The sequence below is a fragment of the Oncorhynchus kisutch genome, linkage group LG2, assembly GCF_002021735.2.
Source record: "Oncorhynchus kisutch isolate 150728-3 linkage group LG2, Okis_V2, whole genome shotgun sequence".
Taxonomy (NCBI): Eukaryota; Metazoa; Chordata; class Actinopteri; order Salmoniformes; family Salmonidae; genus Oncorhynchus; species Oncorhynchus kisutch.
The window spans coordinates 9,624,337-9,641,374 of NC_034175.2; the positions used below are offsets into that span (position 1 = coordinate 9,624,337).

General features: G+C 41.5%; 1 protein-coding gene across 1 annotated transcript; it reads right to left on the reverse strand.

Annotated features, from left to right (window-relative positions):
* Positions 1-4,499: 4,499 nt before the first annotated feature.
* Positions 4,500-13,509, reverse strand: LOC109901627 (B-cell receptor CD22-like). Its single transcript, XM_020497633.2, has 8 exons — positions 13,321-13,509; positions 12,207-12,554; positions 11,888-12,118; positions 6,135-6,404; positions 5,941-6,028; positions 5,791-5,836; positions 5,211-5,572; positions 4,500-5,096 (listed from the first exon to the last, which is right to left on the reverse strand). Exons 1-8 carry the CDS (start codon positions 13,448-13,450, stop codon positions 5,030-5,032), a joined length of 1,542 nt encoding a protein of 513 aa, XP_020353222.2. The 5' UTR covers positions 13,451-13,509; the 3' UTR covers positions 4,500-5,029.
* Positions 13,510-17,038: the final 3,529 nt, after the last annotated feature.

Here is a 17,038-nt window from a genome sequence, read left to right on the forward strand (position 1 = left end):
ACGTGAGTAGGGTGGGTATTCTATGTTTTGGGTTTCTAGGTTGGGTTTCTGTTTCGGCCTAGTATGGTTCTCAATCAGAGGCAGGTGTCGTTAGTTGTCTCTGATTGAGAATCATACTTAGGTAGCCTGGGTTTCACTGTTGGTTTGTGGGTGTTTGTTTCCGTGTCTGTCACCACACGGTACTGTTTTCGTTCATGTTCACATTTATTGTTTTGTATTTCTTAGTGTTCAGTTTATGTTTTAAAATAAACGATATGGACACTTACCACGCTGTGATCATCCTTCTCGCTACTCAGACGAAGAGGAGGTACGCCCTTGCAAAACAAAACAACCAAAAATACAGGTTTTGGTGCAGTCGAGGGAAGATCTAACAAAATATTAATTTAACTTCAATTCAAGATAAATAAACAATATTCTCTCAAACTTAGTCAGATAGTTACAAACTAAACCCGTCACATGGCCACGTCCCTCTTACCAGCACCTTCCTCCAGGCAGCTGCACCTCAAACAAAAAAATTAACTGTCGTCAAATGAAATTTTAGGATCAATCATTCAATTTGAACAAGATAGAAGCATGCACAAACAAAGGATGCTCATCGTCACACCTGAGACACACTGTACATTACAAGTACAATACAAGACATTTACAGTGCTTTCGGAAAGTATTTAGACCCCTTGTCTTTTTTCACATTTTGTTAGGTAACAGCCTTATTCTAAAATGGATTAAATCGTTTTTTTCCTCATCAATCTACACACAATATACCCTAATGACAAAAAATAGAATTAGAATTTTTTGCAAATTTATAAAAAATAAGAACTGGAATATTACATTTACGTAAGTATTCAGACCCTTTACTCAGTCCTTTGTTGAAACACCTTTGGCAGCAATTACAGCCGATTCTTCTTGGGTATTACTCTACAACTTGGCACCTGTATTTGGGGAGTTTCTCCCATTCTCTGTAGATCCTCTCAAGCTCTGTCAGGTTGGATGGGGAGCGTCGTTGCACAGCTATTTTCAGGTCTCTCCAGAGATGTTCCCGAAGCCACTCCTGTGTTGTCTTGGCTGTGTGCTTAGGGCCATTGTCCTATTGGAAGGTGAACCTTCACCCCAGTCTGAGGTTCTGAGTGCTCTGTACTTTGCTCTGTTCATCTTTACCTCAATCCTGTGTGTTGGTGAATTTCTTTACTATCAAATGAGGAGAGACAAACGTATCACACAAGTCAGAGTTATACTTACACTAAATCTTTAATCACTTATTAATAAGGGAGCAGGTCAATACAATGCACACATATAAAGTGAATCGATTGAGTGCTCTACGATAATGATGGCTGGTCGACGATTCATGCTGTTAGGGTTCGTTCCTTTCATCCTTGTCATTGGCTCATTGGTGAAATTTGCATTATGACAATATCTTGAATTAAATCATTCTAAAACCTTAATTAATGCAATTGCAGACAGTAGTTGACAATCAGGAACATAGCATGCATGTTTCCGAGTAAGTTCCGCTTCAAACAAAAGGTCTCAAGTTGTTTTGTTAAAACGTAAGTCTAGCCCTGGTGATGTCACTACCCACGTCATTATCTTTTTACTCCTGGAGACCAAAACCATGCCTACAAAGCTATATAAACAATGGCTTTGAGTGTTGTCTAAAAACTTAGTAGTAAACATCCACTCTCCAAAGTTGATTTATAGTGGAATGTCTGGCTAGTCTTATCTCCTTCACTCCCCTGCAGAGTTCTGTCTCAGTCACACATTTCTTTTTATAATATGCAGAGAGAGAACTAGAAAACAACTGTGGAACAATTCTAAACCTCTATAATGAATATACAGTGGGGAGAACAAGTATTTGATACACTGCCGATTTTGCAGGTTTTCCTACTTACAAAGCATGTAGAGGTCTGTAATTTTTATCATAGGTACACTTCAACTGTGAGAAACGGAATCTAAAACATAAATCCTGAAAATCACATTGTATGATTTTTAAGTAATTAATTTTCATTTTATTGCATGACATAAGTATTTGATACATCAGAAAAGCAGAAACCTTTGTTTGCAATCACAGAAATCATACATTTCCTGTAGATCTTGACCAGGTTTGCACACACTGCAGCAGGGATTTTGGCCCACTCCTCCATACAGACCTTCTCCAGATCCTTTAGGTTTCGGGGCTGTCACTGGGCAATACGGACTTTCAGCTCCCTCCAAAGATTTTCTATTGGGTTCAGGTCTGGAGACTGGCTAGGCCACTCCAGAACCTTGAGATGCTTCTTACGGAGCCACTCCTTAGTTGCCCTGGCTTTGTGTTTCGGGTCGTTGTCATGCTGGAAGACCCACCACGACCCATCTTCAATGCTCTTACTGAGGGAAGGAGGTTGTTGGCCAAAATCTTGCGATACATGGCCCCATCCATCCTCCCCTCAATACGGTGCAGTCGTCCTGTCCCCTTTGCAGAAAAGCTTCCCCAAAGAATGATGTTTCCACCTCCATGCTTCACGGTTAGGATGGTGTTCTTGGGGTTGTACTCATCCTTCTTCTTCTTCCAAACACGGCGAGTGGAGTTTAGACCAAAAAGCTCTATTTTTGTCTCATCAGACCACATGACCTTCTCCCATTCCTCCTCTGGATCAACCAGATGGTCATTGGCAAACTTCAGACTGGCCTGGACATGCGCTGGCTTTAGCAGGGGAACCTTGCATGTGCTGCAGGATTTTAATCCATGACGGCGTAGTGTGTTACTAATGGTTTTCTTTGAGACTGTGGTCCCAGCTCTCTTCAGGTCATTGACCAGGTCCTGCCATGTAGTTCTGGGCTGATCCCTCACCTTCCTCATGATCATTGATGCCCCACGAGGTGAGATCTTGCATGGAGCCCCAGACCGAGGGTGATTGACCGTCATCTTGAACTTCTTCCATTTTCTAATAATTGCGCTAACAGTTGTTGCCTTCTCACCAAGCTGCTTGCCTATTATCCTGTAGCCCATCCCAGCCTTGTGCAGGTCTACAATTTTACCCCTGATGTCCTTACACAGCTCTCTGGTCTTGGCCATTGTGGAGAGGTTGGAGTCTGTTTGATTGAGTGTGTGGACAGGTGGTGCCAGTGGGGATCCCCATCGCTCTGACACTGTTCATCATTATAACAGTGGCTTGCATTAGGAGGTGAGTGATAAAGTTACAATATGTTTAAGAGTTCAAAATTAAAGTGATGTAATCTGTAATCTCTATGTTTTACGAGTGGCGTAGCTGTCTTAAGTACTGCATAGCAGGTGCAGTTAGGTCACAGTTATGAAGACTTAGGACACTAAAGAGGCCTTTCTACTGACTCTGAAAAGCACCAAAAGAAAGATGCCCAGGGTCCCTGCTCATCTGCGTGAATGTGGCATAGGCATGCTGCAAGGAGGCATTTGGACTGCAGATGTGGCCTGGGCAATCAATTGCAATCAATTGCAATGTCCGTACTGTGAGACGCCTAAAACAGTGCTACAGGGAGACAGGACGGACAGCTGATCATCCTCGCAGTGGAAGACCATGTGTAACAACACCTGCACAGGATCGGTACATCTGAACATCACACCTGCATCACACCTGCGGGACAGGTACAGGATGGCAACAACAACTGTTACACCAGGAACGCACAATTCCTCCATCAGTGCTCAGACTGTCCGCAATAGGCTGAGAGAGCTTGTAGGCCAGTTGTAAGGCAGGTCCTCACCAGACATCACCGGCAACAACGTAGCCTATGGGCACAAACCCATCAACGCTGGACCAGGCAGGACTGACAAAAAGGGCTCTTCACTGGCGAGTCATGGGTTTGTCTCACCATGGGTTATGGTTGGATTCGCGTTACACCGAGGCCTGAGCTTTACACCGAGGCCTGTACTCTGGAGCGGGATCGATTTGGAGGTGGAGGGTCCGTCATGGTCTGGGGCGGTGTGTCACAGCATCATTGGACTGAGCTTGTCATTGCATGCAATCTCAACGCTGTGTGTTACAGGGAAGACATCCTCCTCCCTCATGTGATACCCTTCCTGCAGGCTCATCCTGACATGACTCTCCAGCATGACAATGCCACCAGCCATACTGCTCGTTCTGTGCGTGATTTCCTGCAAGACAGGAAAGTCAGTGTTCTGCCATGGCCAGCGAAGAGCCCGGATCTCAATCCCATTGAGCACGTCTGGGACCTGTTGGATCGGCGGGCTAGGGCCATTCCCCCTAGAAATGTCCGGGAACTTGCAGGTGCCTTGGTGGAAGAGTGGGGTAACATCTCACAGCAAGAACTGCCAAATCTGGTGCAGTCCATGAGGAGGAGATGCACTGCAGTACTTAACGCAGCTAGTAGCCACACCAGATACTGACGGTTACTTTTGATTTTGAACCCCCCTTTGTTCAGGGACACATTATTAAATTTCTGTTAGTCACATGTCTGTGGAACTTGTTCAGTTTGTGTCTCAGTTGTTGAATCTTGTTATGTTCATACAAATATTTACACATGTTAAGTTTGCTGAAAATAAACGCTGTTGACAGTGAGAGGACGTTTCTTTTTTTGCTGAGTTTATCTGTAGCATGTACTCGGTAGCTCTGCCCATCACATATTATACACAGGTTCTTCAAGTTGGGGTTGAGTGGCAAAATAAAATAACAGTACATATTTAATAAAACAAACTAACTAAACAACCAAAAATACAAGATCTGGTTAGGTCAAGGGAAGAACTTACAAAACTTAAATTCAAGATAAATCAACAATATTTTCTCAAACTCTGTCAGACAGTTACAAACTAAACCAGCCACATGGCCACTTCACTCTTACCTGCACCTTCCCCTAGGCGGTCACACCTCAAACTAAAACAGTCAGCCAATGAAATTTCAGAATCAATCAATCACAAGCAATGGAAGCTCACCGAGACACATGCATTACAAGTACAGTACAATACATATACATCTATTGCTATAACTACCCATTAATTGCATACTTTACATATCTTAACATGTGTTCCAATGCTGCTTAGTTTATTCAACATTATGAAATGATATGTTCAGGCTTCAGGTTTGGCAACAGTGGAGTAGATAACAGAATGGTCCACCTCTAATCTTGCTTCTGACCTGCAAAAAGCAAATAGAGTTGTTGTATGAGTATATTCACACATTTCAAATAAACAGACTTCCAGAAATAGGTTACATTGAAAAGGACTGAACCGATTGTGAGTGCACTCTTACCTCACAGTAGGACTGGGGAGGGGGAACTGGATGCTGGCATACTGTAGGTTGTCTGTCACCTTGGCCTGTTTGGTTTTCATCTTGGAGTAAACAACATCATGCTCATGGAGTCCTGAGAGTTGGGCCCTGTCGATGGAGCTGCAGAACTGCTGGAAGTCAAAGGTAGCGTAATGAGGGTCAGGAGGGTTCTGCAGAGCTGGTGGCTCGACCACAGAGTACAGAGAACTGTCTTGGGGGTGGGGGTGAGAGGGAGGCAGTTGAATGTTGGCATAGAGAGCATTTTCCCGTTCCTCCGTTCTAGCTTCCTGTGTTGCTGGGTCATTACTGGTCCTTCTACTGAATAAGACTGGGTTTTGATGATCCTGAAAGATGGAATTAGTCAAAACCAATACAAAATGTTTGATATATTGACTGCTCACTGTAGCTTCATCCATTGGTTAAACTAAGTAACATGTTACCAGGAAAGAATGAAAGCTTGCGCTTGAACATTGTTCAAATACCATGAACCTCCAGATAACCTTGTTGCACTGACATGCTATTGGTATGTTGAATTGGAGTGTATATGCTGTGTTCCATTGACCTTTTTGTCCACAGCAGTCTTTTGACATAATTTGAATGGGCTCTTCCTGTCAAAGAAAACAAACTTCTTTGGGGAACAAATCGGTATCACAAGGCCATCATACTCTACATTATGTTATTGAATTGAGTAAACAATGTTTCAGAGACTTACCACATCCATAGGAACACAAGAAGTATGATCACCATGAAAACTGTGGCCGCGGAACTGATGTAAACTGGCATTTGGACAGTATTTGTATCTGAAAATGACACAGGATACATGAACGCAAAAAATTCAAGTCAAGGGAATTCCCACTTGAACATTTCACTGGACAGTAGAAACTTAACATTTTCTTCCATACTGACCCTGCAGGATCAGAGACAGAACAGTAGAGTTGTGAGCCCCTTCTTTGTTCCTGGCCTCACAGAAGTACTGTCCACTGTCAGAGGAGGTTAGAGAAGTCAATCTCAACACCTCTCCTGACCCTGTCTGTGAGGTGTCTGTTCCATCCTTCTTAAACCAGGTGTAGTTCTCCACTGCTGGGTTGGCATGACTGCTGCAGGTCAGGTTCACAGAGCTTCCCTCTACCACTGGACCAGAGGGACTTACTGACACCAAGGTGTTCCTTGGGGCATCTAAAGCAAGCATAAATATTCAAACGTTGATACAGTTGAAGTCAGAAGTTTACATGCACCTTAGCAAAATACATTAAAACTCTGTTTTTCACAATTCTTGACATTAAATCCTAGTAAAAATTCCCTGTCTTAGGTCAGTTAGGATCACCACTTTATTTTAAGAATGTGAAATGTCAGAATAATAGGAGAGAGAATGATTTATTTCAGCTTTTATTTCTTTCATCACATTCCCAGTGGGTCAGAAGTTTACATACACTCAATTCGTATTTGGCAGCATTGCCTTTAAATTGATTAACTTGGGTCAAACGTTTCGGGTAGCCCTCCCACAATAAATTGGGTGAATTTTGGCCCATTCCCCCTGACAGACCTGATGTAACTGAGTCAGATGTGTAGGTCTCCTTGCTCGCACACGCTTTTTCAGTTCTGCCCACAAATTTTCTATAGGATTAAGGTCAGAGCACTGTGACGGTCACTCCAATACCTTGACTTTGTTGTCCTTCAGCCATTTTGCCACAACTTTGGAAGTATGCTTGGGGTCATTGTCCATTTGGAAGACCCATTTGTGACCAAGCTTTAACTTCCTGACTGATGTTTTGAGTTGTTGTTTCAATATATCTACATAATTTTCCTTCATCATGATGCCAACTATTTTGTGAAGTGCATCAGTCCCTCCTGCAGCAAGGTAACCCCACAAAATGATGCTGCCAACCCTGTGCTTCCAGTTGGGATGGTGTTCTTCAGCTTGCAAGCCTCCCCCTTTTTCGTCCAAACATAACGATGGTCATTATGGCCAAACAGCTCTATTTTTGTTTCATCAGACCAGAGGACATTTCTCCAAAAAGTACGATCTTTGTCCCCATGTGCAGTTGCAAACTGTAGTCTGGCTTTTTATGGCAGTTTTGAAGCAGTGGCTTTTTCCTTGCTGAGTGGCCTTTCAGGTTATGTCGATATAGGACTCGTTTTACTGTGGATATAGATACTTTTGTACCTGTTTCCTCCAGCATCTTCACAAGGTCCTTTGCTGTTGTTCTGGGAATGATTTGCACTTTTCGCACCAAAGTACGTTCATCTCTAGGAGACAGAACGCGTCTCCTTCCTGAGTGGTATAACAGCTGCGTGGTCCCATGGTGTTTATACTTGCTTATTATTGTTTGTATAGATGAATGTGGTACCTTCAGGCATTTGTACATTTCTACCAAGGATGTACCAGACTTGTGGAGCTGATGTCAGCTGATGTACGAAGGGCTATATAAATAAATTTGATTTGATTTGATTTGATTTGGAGGTCTACATTATTTTCTGAGGTCTTGGCTGATTTCTTGTGATTTTCCCATGAAGTCAAGCAAAGAGGCACTGAGTTTGAAGGTAGGCCTTGAAATTCGTCCACAGGTACACCTCCAATTGACTCAAATGATGTAAATTAGAATATAAGAAGCTTCCAAAGCCATGACATAATTTTCTGGAATTTTACAAGCTGTTTAAAGGCACAGTCAACTTAGTGTATGTAAACTTCTGACCCACTGGATTTGTGATACAGTGAATTATAAGTGAAATAATCTGTCTGTAAACAATTCTTGGAAATATTACTTGTGTCATGCACAAAGTAGATGTCCTAACTGACTTGCCAAAACTCTAGTTTGTTAACAAGTGTCACGACTTCCGCCGGAGTCGGTCTCTCTTCTGGTTCGGACGGAGTTCGGCAGTCGACGTCACCGGCCTTCTAGCCATCGCCGATCCACCTTTCATTTTCCATTGGGATTGTCTTGTCTTCCCTCACACCTGGTTTCTATTCCATCAATTACATGTTGTGTATTTAACCCTCTGTTTCTCCCATGTTCTTGTCCGGAATTGTTTATTGTAAGTGCTTGTGCACGTTATGTCTGGTGTGTGTCGGGTTATGTACCCATTTATTGATGGTTCTGTTTTCTGGTGGGTTTTTAATATTAAGAATGGTATGAAGAAAATACTGTTACTCGGAAAGTGTAGACATTCTATGAAGTTTACATCCAAATGTTGTATAAAATATACGATTTTAAGAATGATTGTATTTTGTTAACCTTTCTACTGCAGGCGTTCCGCTAGCGGAACCCCTCAACAACATTCCGCTGAAAAGGCAGCGCGCAAAATTCAAAAATATTTTTGGGAAATATGTACCTTTCACACATTAACAAGTCCAATACAGCAAACGAAAGATAAACATCTTGTTAATCTACCCATCATGTCCGATTTCAAAAATACTTTACAGCGAAAGCACAACATATGATTATGTTAGGTCATAGCCAAGTCAAAAAGCACAGCCATGTTTCCAGCCAAAGATAGGAGTCACAAAAAGCAGAAATATAGATTAAATTAATCATTAACCTTTGATGATCTTTATCAGATGACACTCATAGGACATCATCTTACACAATACATGTATGTTTTGTTCGATAATGTGCATATTTATATATATATATATATTTCTAAGGGACTTGTTTGCAGTTCCTACCGCTTCCACTGGATGTCACCAGTCTTTAGAAATTTAGGTTATTCCTTTGTGTAATGACGAAGTACGGCTATCTTGAACAAGTGTCACGTCATGTGTACTGTTTGATAGAGGCGCAAGACCAGAAAGCATGATTGAGTTTGTTGTCTTCCTGTATTAAACACAGATCATCCCGTCTTCAATTTGATCAAATTATTTACATTTAAAAATACCTAAAGTTGTATTGCAAAAGTAACTTGAAATGTTTTGGCAAAGTTTACAGGTAACTTTTGAGATATTTTGTAGGGACGTTGGTCAAGTTGGAACCAGTGTTGTTCTGGATCAAACGTGCCAAATAAATTGACCTTTTGGATATATATGGGCAGAATTAATCGAACAAAAGGACCATTTGTGATGTTAATTGGACATATTGGAGTGCCAACAAAAGAAGCTTGTCAAAGGTAAGGCATGATTTATATTTTATTTCTGCGTTTTGTGTCGCACCTGCAGGTGTCACGCCTTGGTCTTAGTATTTTGTGTTTTCTTTAATTATTTGTTCAGGCCAGGGTGTGACATGGGTTTGTGTGTTGTGTTTCGTATTGGGGTTTGTAGTATTTGGGATCGCGGCTGATTAGGGGTGTTGTATAGGCTTGGCTGCCTGAGGCGGTTCTCAATCAGCAGTCAGGTGCTTCTCGTTGCCTCTGATTGGGAACCGTATTTAGGTAGCCTGAGTTCGCTTTGTCTTTCGTGGGTGATTGTTCCTGTCTCTGTGTAGTGTTCACCAGATAGGCTGTAATAAGTTTCACGTTCCGTTTGTTGTTTTTGTATTTATTTAGTTATTTCATGTATCGTCACTTTTCATTCATTAAAGACATGAGTAACCACCACGCTGCATTTCGGTCCGACTCTCTTTCGACAAACGAAGAACGCCGTTACAGCAGGGTTGAAATATGCTTCTCTCATTGTTTACTGTTGTGCTATCATCAGATAATAGCATCTTATTCTTTTGCCGAAAAGCCTTTTTGAAATCTGACATGTTGGCTGGATTCACGAGTGTAGCTTTAATTTAGTATCTAACATGTGTGATTTAATGAAAGTTTGATTTTAATAGTATTTTATTTGAATTTGGCGCTCTGCATTTCCCCTGGCTATTGGCCAGGTGGGACGCTACCGTTGGATTTGTTTCACATTATTTGGTTACTACATGATTCCATATGTGTTATTTCATCTTTCTGATGTCTTCACTATTATTCTACAATGTAGAAAATTTAAAAAAATAAAGAAAAACCCTGGAACTTTTGACTGGTACTGTATATATTGTTGTGACATGACTTTCATTCATGTGATGACTGTTATTTATCGAATCAACTAACTATGTTTAATTGTCACGCACTTCTTGGCTGCTTTTCCTTCACTCTGCGTTCCGACTCATCCCAACCATCTCAATTTGGTTGAAGTTGGGGGATTGTGGAGGCCAGGTCATCTGATGCAGCACTCAAATAGCCATTAAACAGCCTGGAGGAGTGTTGGGACATTGTCCTGTTGAAAATCAAATAATAGTCCCCCACTAAGCCCAATCCAGATGTGATGGTGTATCGATGTAGAATGCTGTGGTAGCCATGATGGTTAAGTGTGCCTTGAATTCTAAATAAGTCACAGACAGTGTCACCAGCAAAGCACCCCCACACCATAACACCTCCTCCTCCATGCTTTACGGTGGGAAATACACATGCAGAGATCATCCATTCACCCACACCGCATCTCACAAAGACACGGTGGTTGGAACCAGAAATCTCAAATTTGGACTCCAGACCAAAGGACACATTTCCACCGGTCTAATGTCTATTGCTCATGTTTCTTGTACAAGCAAGTCACTTCTTCTTATTGGTGTTCTTTAGTAGTGGTATCTTTGCAGCAATTCGACCATGAAGGCCTGATTCACACAGTCTCCTCTGAACAGTTGATGTTGAGATGTGTCTGTTACTTGAACTCTGTGAAGCATTTATTTGGGCTGCAATTTATGAGGCTGGTAACTCTAATGAACGTATCCTCTGCAGCAGAGGTATCTCTGGGTCTTCCTTTCCTGTGGCGGTCCTCATGAGAGCCAGTTTCATCATAGAGCTTGATGGTTTTCGCGACTGCACTTGAAGAAACCTTATAATTCAAATACATTCCAGGTGATTACCTCATGAAGCTGGTTGAGAGAATGCCAAGAGTGCAACGTTGTCATCAAGGCAAAGGGTGGCTATTTGAAGAATCTCAAATATAACATTTATTTTGATTTGTTTAACACTTTTTTCATTACTGCATGATTCCATATGTGTTATTTCATAGTCATATTAGTCTACATTGCAGAAAATAGTACAAATAAAACCCTTGAATGAGTAGGTGTTCTAAACCTTTTGATCGATAGTGTAATTAATTTAATCAGGTAACAATTAAACATAGTTAGGTGATCAGATTAATGAAAGTAAAGTCACAAGACTCTTACCACACGTTATTTTGCCTTTATATTTCACAAAACCAAAACACTGAACTTTCATCCATATTAATGGTTCCAGTAAATAAAGTGGATCAGAATATTTTCATTGGTGCTCTCAGAACAGTTTTGAATTAAGTTAGTAGCCTATAGTTCACTGTTATTTCCTCTCACCATGCCCTACCATCATGTCGTCAACCTCAAACTGCTTAACTTCCCCTAAAAGTTACCACAATCTAAACACACAGCCAGGCTCAGCAAATAGAGACTGCAGTTCATCATGGAAAATTCAAATTTCTTATCTAACACATTCACATTCAGACCAAACTGACAAAGACTGTTATGCAAGAGCACTATTTCCTTAACATCATTCTTTCATAATTCCCTGCTATTATTTTTACACAGTAATGCAATGAGATATGTGCCCTTCCAAGACAGACGCAGCACCTCGCTCGTGCAGACTTTTGAACGCAGATAGCTGCTCCATTATGATAGAATGATATGATCTGCTCACGTTAAGTATATCAGATATTCACTCACATTTGACATCAAGAGACATTGGAGCAGAGTTGAGATTCTCTTGACCTTGAACAGCACATCGGTATCTGCCAGAATCCTCACTGCTGGCCAGGAACTCTGTGTTGGATACTGAGTGTCCATCCCTGGACCAAACAATAGTGGGATGGTCACTTGGTGTACAGGTTGTGACACACGTTAGTGTCACCCTCTCTCCCGCTCTCACAGTTGCAGGCTGTACTTTGGCTGTCAGCCCTGGTTGAGAGGAGAAAGGAACAGAGTGATCACTGAATGTTTTTTGAAGTGTTATCAGAGTCTGATTTTCTTCCAGTATCAAAATTACCTGTCAAACTTAGTGAAACCCATGTTTTGCTGCTCCATGCATTCGTTTTGCCACCTTTATTAACCGTCTCAAATCTGAAGTGGTATTGTGTTGCGTCACTACTAATTAGGTTATTAATTTTCAAAGTGCAGTTGTTGTCTTTGTTTCCAAGGTATTCTACACGTCCTCTGTATTCCTGGGCCAGAAAGAGATCATTGTTCTTCCTTTGACTGGAGAAATACCAGAAGCTATTTGTAATAGTCTGATCTGAGGGGTAGGCATAACTGCATGCAAACACCACTGATGACCCTCTTAAGGCACATGGAGCTGTATCGTTAAAGGTCACCTTCCAATTACTCCCAGAAACACCTTTAAAAAACAACAACAACAAAGCAAAAAACAGTTAGTTGTCACATATCTTCAACACTAATGCAAATACATACAGTGCCAATTTGCCATTTACAGGTAGTTAAAATAACATGTCATATATTGTCGCTGTCGGATGAAAACTTCGTAACTCAATTTTTGCCAACTTTCATTTTTTGTACATATATTGAAAGCAGTAACTCCCCTCAATGTACTCTGAACATTTCATGACTCTAGGACCAAGAAAATATATTCAAATAGCTCCTGAATTTTCATAATTGTATGTTAATTTATGGGAAAACATGGTCATATTTTCCATCTCCTGAAAAATTCCTGTTTTGGAGATGAGGTTATCAGACAGTGATGATATGCCATTTAGCAGATCCTTTTATCCAAAGTGACTTACAGTTAAACCATCAACCCTGGCGGTGCAAGCGCCATGCTTTACCAACTGAGCCCCGTGTCTCCTACCACATGCTGGTGCACAAACAGACTATCAGTCACTTCTGTATTTCTGTGAATTAATCGAGTGAGTTACTCTTTATTCTCAGATAAAGTCCTTTGAGGTTAATCATTTGCTAAAAATACATCTCACCATCAAGGCAACAAAACAATGACATTAGAAGAACAATATAACATATCCCCTCTGACCTCTGCAGTAGTTCCCTGTTAATCTCTTATGAGCCATACACAGGAGTAGAAAGTTTATAAATCAGTACTGACATCCACAGCATGATAGAGCATCAAAGCAAAAATATATTCTACTCACCTAGCAACGTGAGAGTAATCACCAGCATCACACTGATCATTTTCAAGAGCCACATCGCATCAAACTGAAACACTGATACAAAATAGCACAGAATTGAATTACTTAACTTAATACTTAATAAGTCAATCATCAAACCGGCTCAAACAGTGTTTTCACTGAAAGCAGGTGTAACATTTGTCTTTGTCTCTGAAGAGTTCTCTCACAACTTGGATACAGCTCTAAAAAATCTAGTCATTCTGTCTTTAAATTCTCACAACAGATAGATTGAACATCACTATGCACCAATGTTGCACCAGTTAAAGGAAAGAAGACGCATGAAACTCTACAGAGAGAAACAACACTACTCACCCTCCTGCAGAACGTGTCCAGAGAGAATGACCAGCAAATAACCATGCAAATAAATACCATGGAGAGATGTGATAATAACTATGTCGCAAGCAGAATGTAGACGATTGGGTTGAGAATTACTTGTCTCGTTGTGGCCTTTTGGTGCTATTTTCCTTCCTGTTATCATACACTTTTTATATTGCAGTGTACTTAAGGGGGTACAGTAACATAGAAATATTATAATCATTTCTTCCTCTAACCTGGACAACACTAGGCCAATTGTGCACTGCCATATGGGACTCCCGGACACGGCCGGTTGGGATATGGTCGTGTCCGGGATAGGGTCTGTTGTGATGCCTCTAGCACTAAGATGCAGTGCCTTAGACAGCTGCACCAATCAAGAGCCACTAAATATACACTGAAGAAAAATAAACGCAACTTGTAATAATTTCAAAGATTTTACTGAGTTATACAGTGAGGGGAAAAAAGTATTTGATCCCCTGCTGATTTTGTACGTTTGCCCACTGACAAAGAAATGCTCTGTCTATAATTTTAATGGTAGGTTTATTTGAACAGTGAGAGACAGAATAACAGAAAAAAACAGAAAAAACGCATGTTATAATGTTATAAATCAATGTTATAAATGGATTTGCATTTTAATGAGGGAAATAAGTATTTGACCCCCTCTCAATCAGAAAGATTTCTGGCTCCCAGGTGTCTTTTATACAGGTAACGAGCTGAGATTAGGAGCACACTGCTGAGATTAGGAGCACACTCTTAAAGGGAGTTCTCCTAATCTCAGTTTGTTACCTGTATAAAAGACACCTGTCCACAGAAGCAATCAATCAGATTCCAAACTCTCTACATGGCCAAGACCAAAGAGCTCTCCAAGGATGTCAGGGACAAGATTGTAGACCTGCACAAGGCTGGAATGGGCTACAAGACCATCGCCAAGCAGCTTGGTGAGAAGGGGACAACAGTTGGTGCGATTATTCGCAAATGGAAGAAACACAAAAGAACTGTCAATCTCCCTCGGCCTGGGGCTCCATGCAAGATCTCACCTCGTGGAGTTGCAATGATCATGAGAACAGTGAGGAATCAGCGCAGAACTACACGGGAGGATCTTGTCAATGATCTCAAGGCAGCTGGGACCATAGTCACCAAGAAAACAATTGGTAACACACTACACCGCGAAGGACTGAAATCCTGTAGCGCCCGCAAGGTCCCCCTGCTCAAGAAAGCACACATACATGCCCGTCTGAAGTTGAACATCTGAATGAACATCTGAATGGTTCAGAGCACAACTGGGTGAAAGTGTTATGGTCAGATGAGACCAAAATGGAATTATTTGGCATCAACTCAACTCACTGTGTTTGGAGGAGGAGGAATGCTGCCTATGACCCCAAGAGCACCATCTCCACTGTCAAACATGGAGGTGGAAACATGCTTTGGGGGTGTTTTCTGCTAAGGGGACAGGACAACTTCACCGCATCAAAGGGAAGATGGACGGGGCCATGTACCGTCAAATCTTGGGTGAGAACCTCCTTCCCTCAGCCAGTGCATTGAAAATGGGTCATGCGTGGGTATTCCAGCATGACAATGACCCAAAACACACGGCCAAGGCAACAAAGGAGTGGCTCAAGAAGAAGCACATTAAGGTCCAGGAGTGGCCTAGCCAGTCTCCAGACCTTAATCCCATAGGAAATGTGTGGAGGGAGCTGAAGGTTTGAGTTGTCAAACGTCAGCCTCGAAACCTTAATGACTTGGAGAATATCTGCAAAGAGGTGTGGGACAAGATCCCTCCTGAGATGTGTGCAAACCTGGTGGCCAACTACAAAAAACTTCTGACCTCTGTGATTGCAAGGGTTTTGCCACCAAGTACTAAGTCATGTTTTGCAGAGGGGTCAAATACTTATTTCCCTCATTAAAATGCAAATCAATTTAGAACATTTTGACATGTGTTTTTCTGGATTTGTTTGTTGTTATTCTGTCTCTCACTGTTCAAATAAACCTACCATTAATATTATAGACTGATCATTTCTTTGTCAGTGGGCAAACGTACAAAAACAGCAGGGGATCAAATACTTTTTTCCCTCACTGTAGTTCATATAAGGAAATCAGTCAATCTAAATATATTTATTAGGCCATAATCTATGAATTACACATGACGGAATACAGATGAGATTTTTGAATTATTAGGATCCCCATTAGCGAACACCAATGGCGACAGGGAGTCTTACTTGGGTCTGACATAACAAAAAAAGACATTACAGTCAAAAGACTAGAATTTACATGCATTTAAAAATTTTATAATGTAGTGTGTGTGTACTGTATATATATCAGTTACACTTACATGTCAGTACATACACACAACAAGTAGGTCACATGGGGAGCGTTGTGCAATGAGGTGTTGCGCTATTTGTTTCCTCTGACACATTGGTGCGGCTGGCTTCTGGGTTGGATGCGCACTGTGTTAAGAAGCAGTGCGGCTTGGTTGGGTTGTGTTTCGGAGGATGCGTGGCTTTCGACCTTCGTCTCTCCCGAGCCCGTATGGGAATTGTAGCGATGAGACAAGATAGTAACTACTAACAATTAGATACCACGAAATTGGAGAGAAAAGGGGGTAAAAAAGAATACATCAAAAAGAAGAGGAGGCGGAGAAAAGGGTGCCAGAGGGCGGGCTGCCTTCTTATAATTCGTAGGTAATCGAATAAACTCCCACTTCCTTCCATTCTGCTAGCAAACGTGCAATCTTAAGAGAATAAAATCGTTGAGCTACGTGCAAGATGAAACTACCAACGGGACATTCAAAACTGTAATATGTTATGCTTCATGAAGTCGTGGCTGAATGACGACACTATCAACCGGAGACTTTAATGCAGGGAAACTTAAATCTGTTTTACCAAATTCCTATCAGCATGTTAAATGTGCAAAACAAACAAAAACAAAAACTCTGGACCACCTTTACTCCACACAGAGAGACACGTACAAAGCTCTCCCTTGCCCTCCTTTTGGCAAATCTGACCATAGTTCTATCCTCCTGATTCCTGCTTACAAGCTAAAATTTAAGCAGGAAGCACCAGTGACAAGATCAATAAAAAAAATGGTCAGATGAAGCAGAAACTAAACTACAGGACAGTTTTGTTAGCACAGACTGGAATATTTTCCTGGGATTCCTCCCATGGCATTGAGGAGTACACCACATCAGTTATTGACTACATCCATAAGTGCATCGATGATGTCGTCCCTATAGTGACCGTACATATATACCCCAACCAGATGCCATGGATTACAGGCAACATCCGCACTGAACTAAAGGCTAGAGCTGCCGCTTTCATGAGGCGGGACTCTAACTCGGATGCTTATAAGAAATCCCGCTATGCCCTCCGAC

Bases quoted from the DNA above. Each gene is read 5' to 3' on its own strand.
- LOC109901627 (XM_020497633.2), bottom strand. From the start codon at position 13,450: ATGATTGACTTATTAAGTATTAAGTTAAGTAATTCAATTCTGTGCTAT. The intron at 6,405-11,887 runs GTGAGTGAATAT...TGCTTGCTTTAG, and splicing joins AATGTCTCTTGATGTCAAAT to ATGCCCCAAGGAACACCTTG. The intron at 5,573-5,790 runs GTCAATGGAACA...TCCATCTTTCAG, and splicing joins AGACTGCTGTGGACAAAAAG to GATCATCAAAACCCAGTCTT.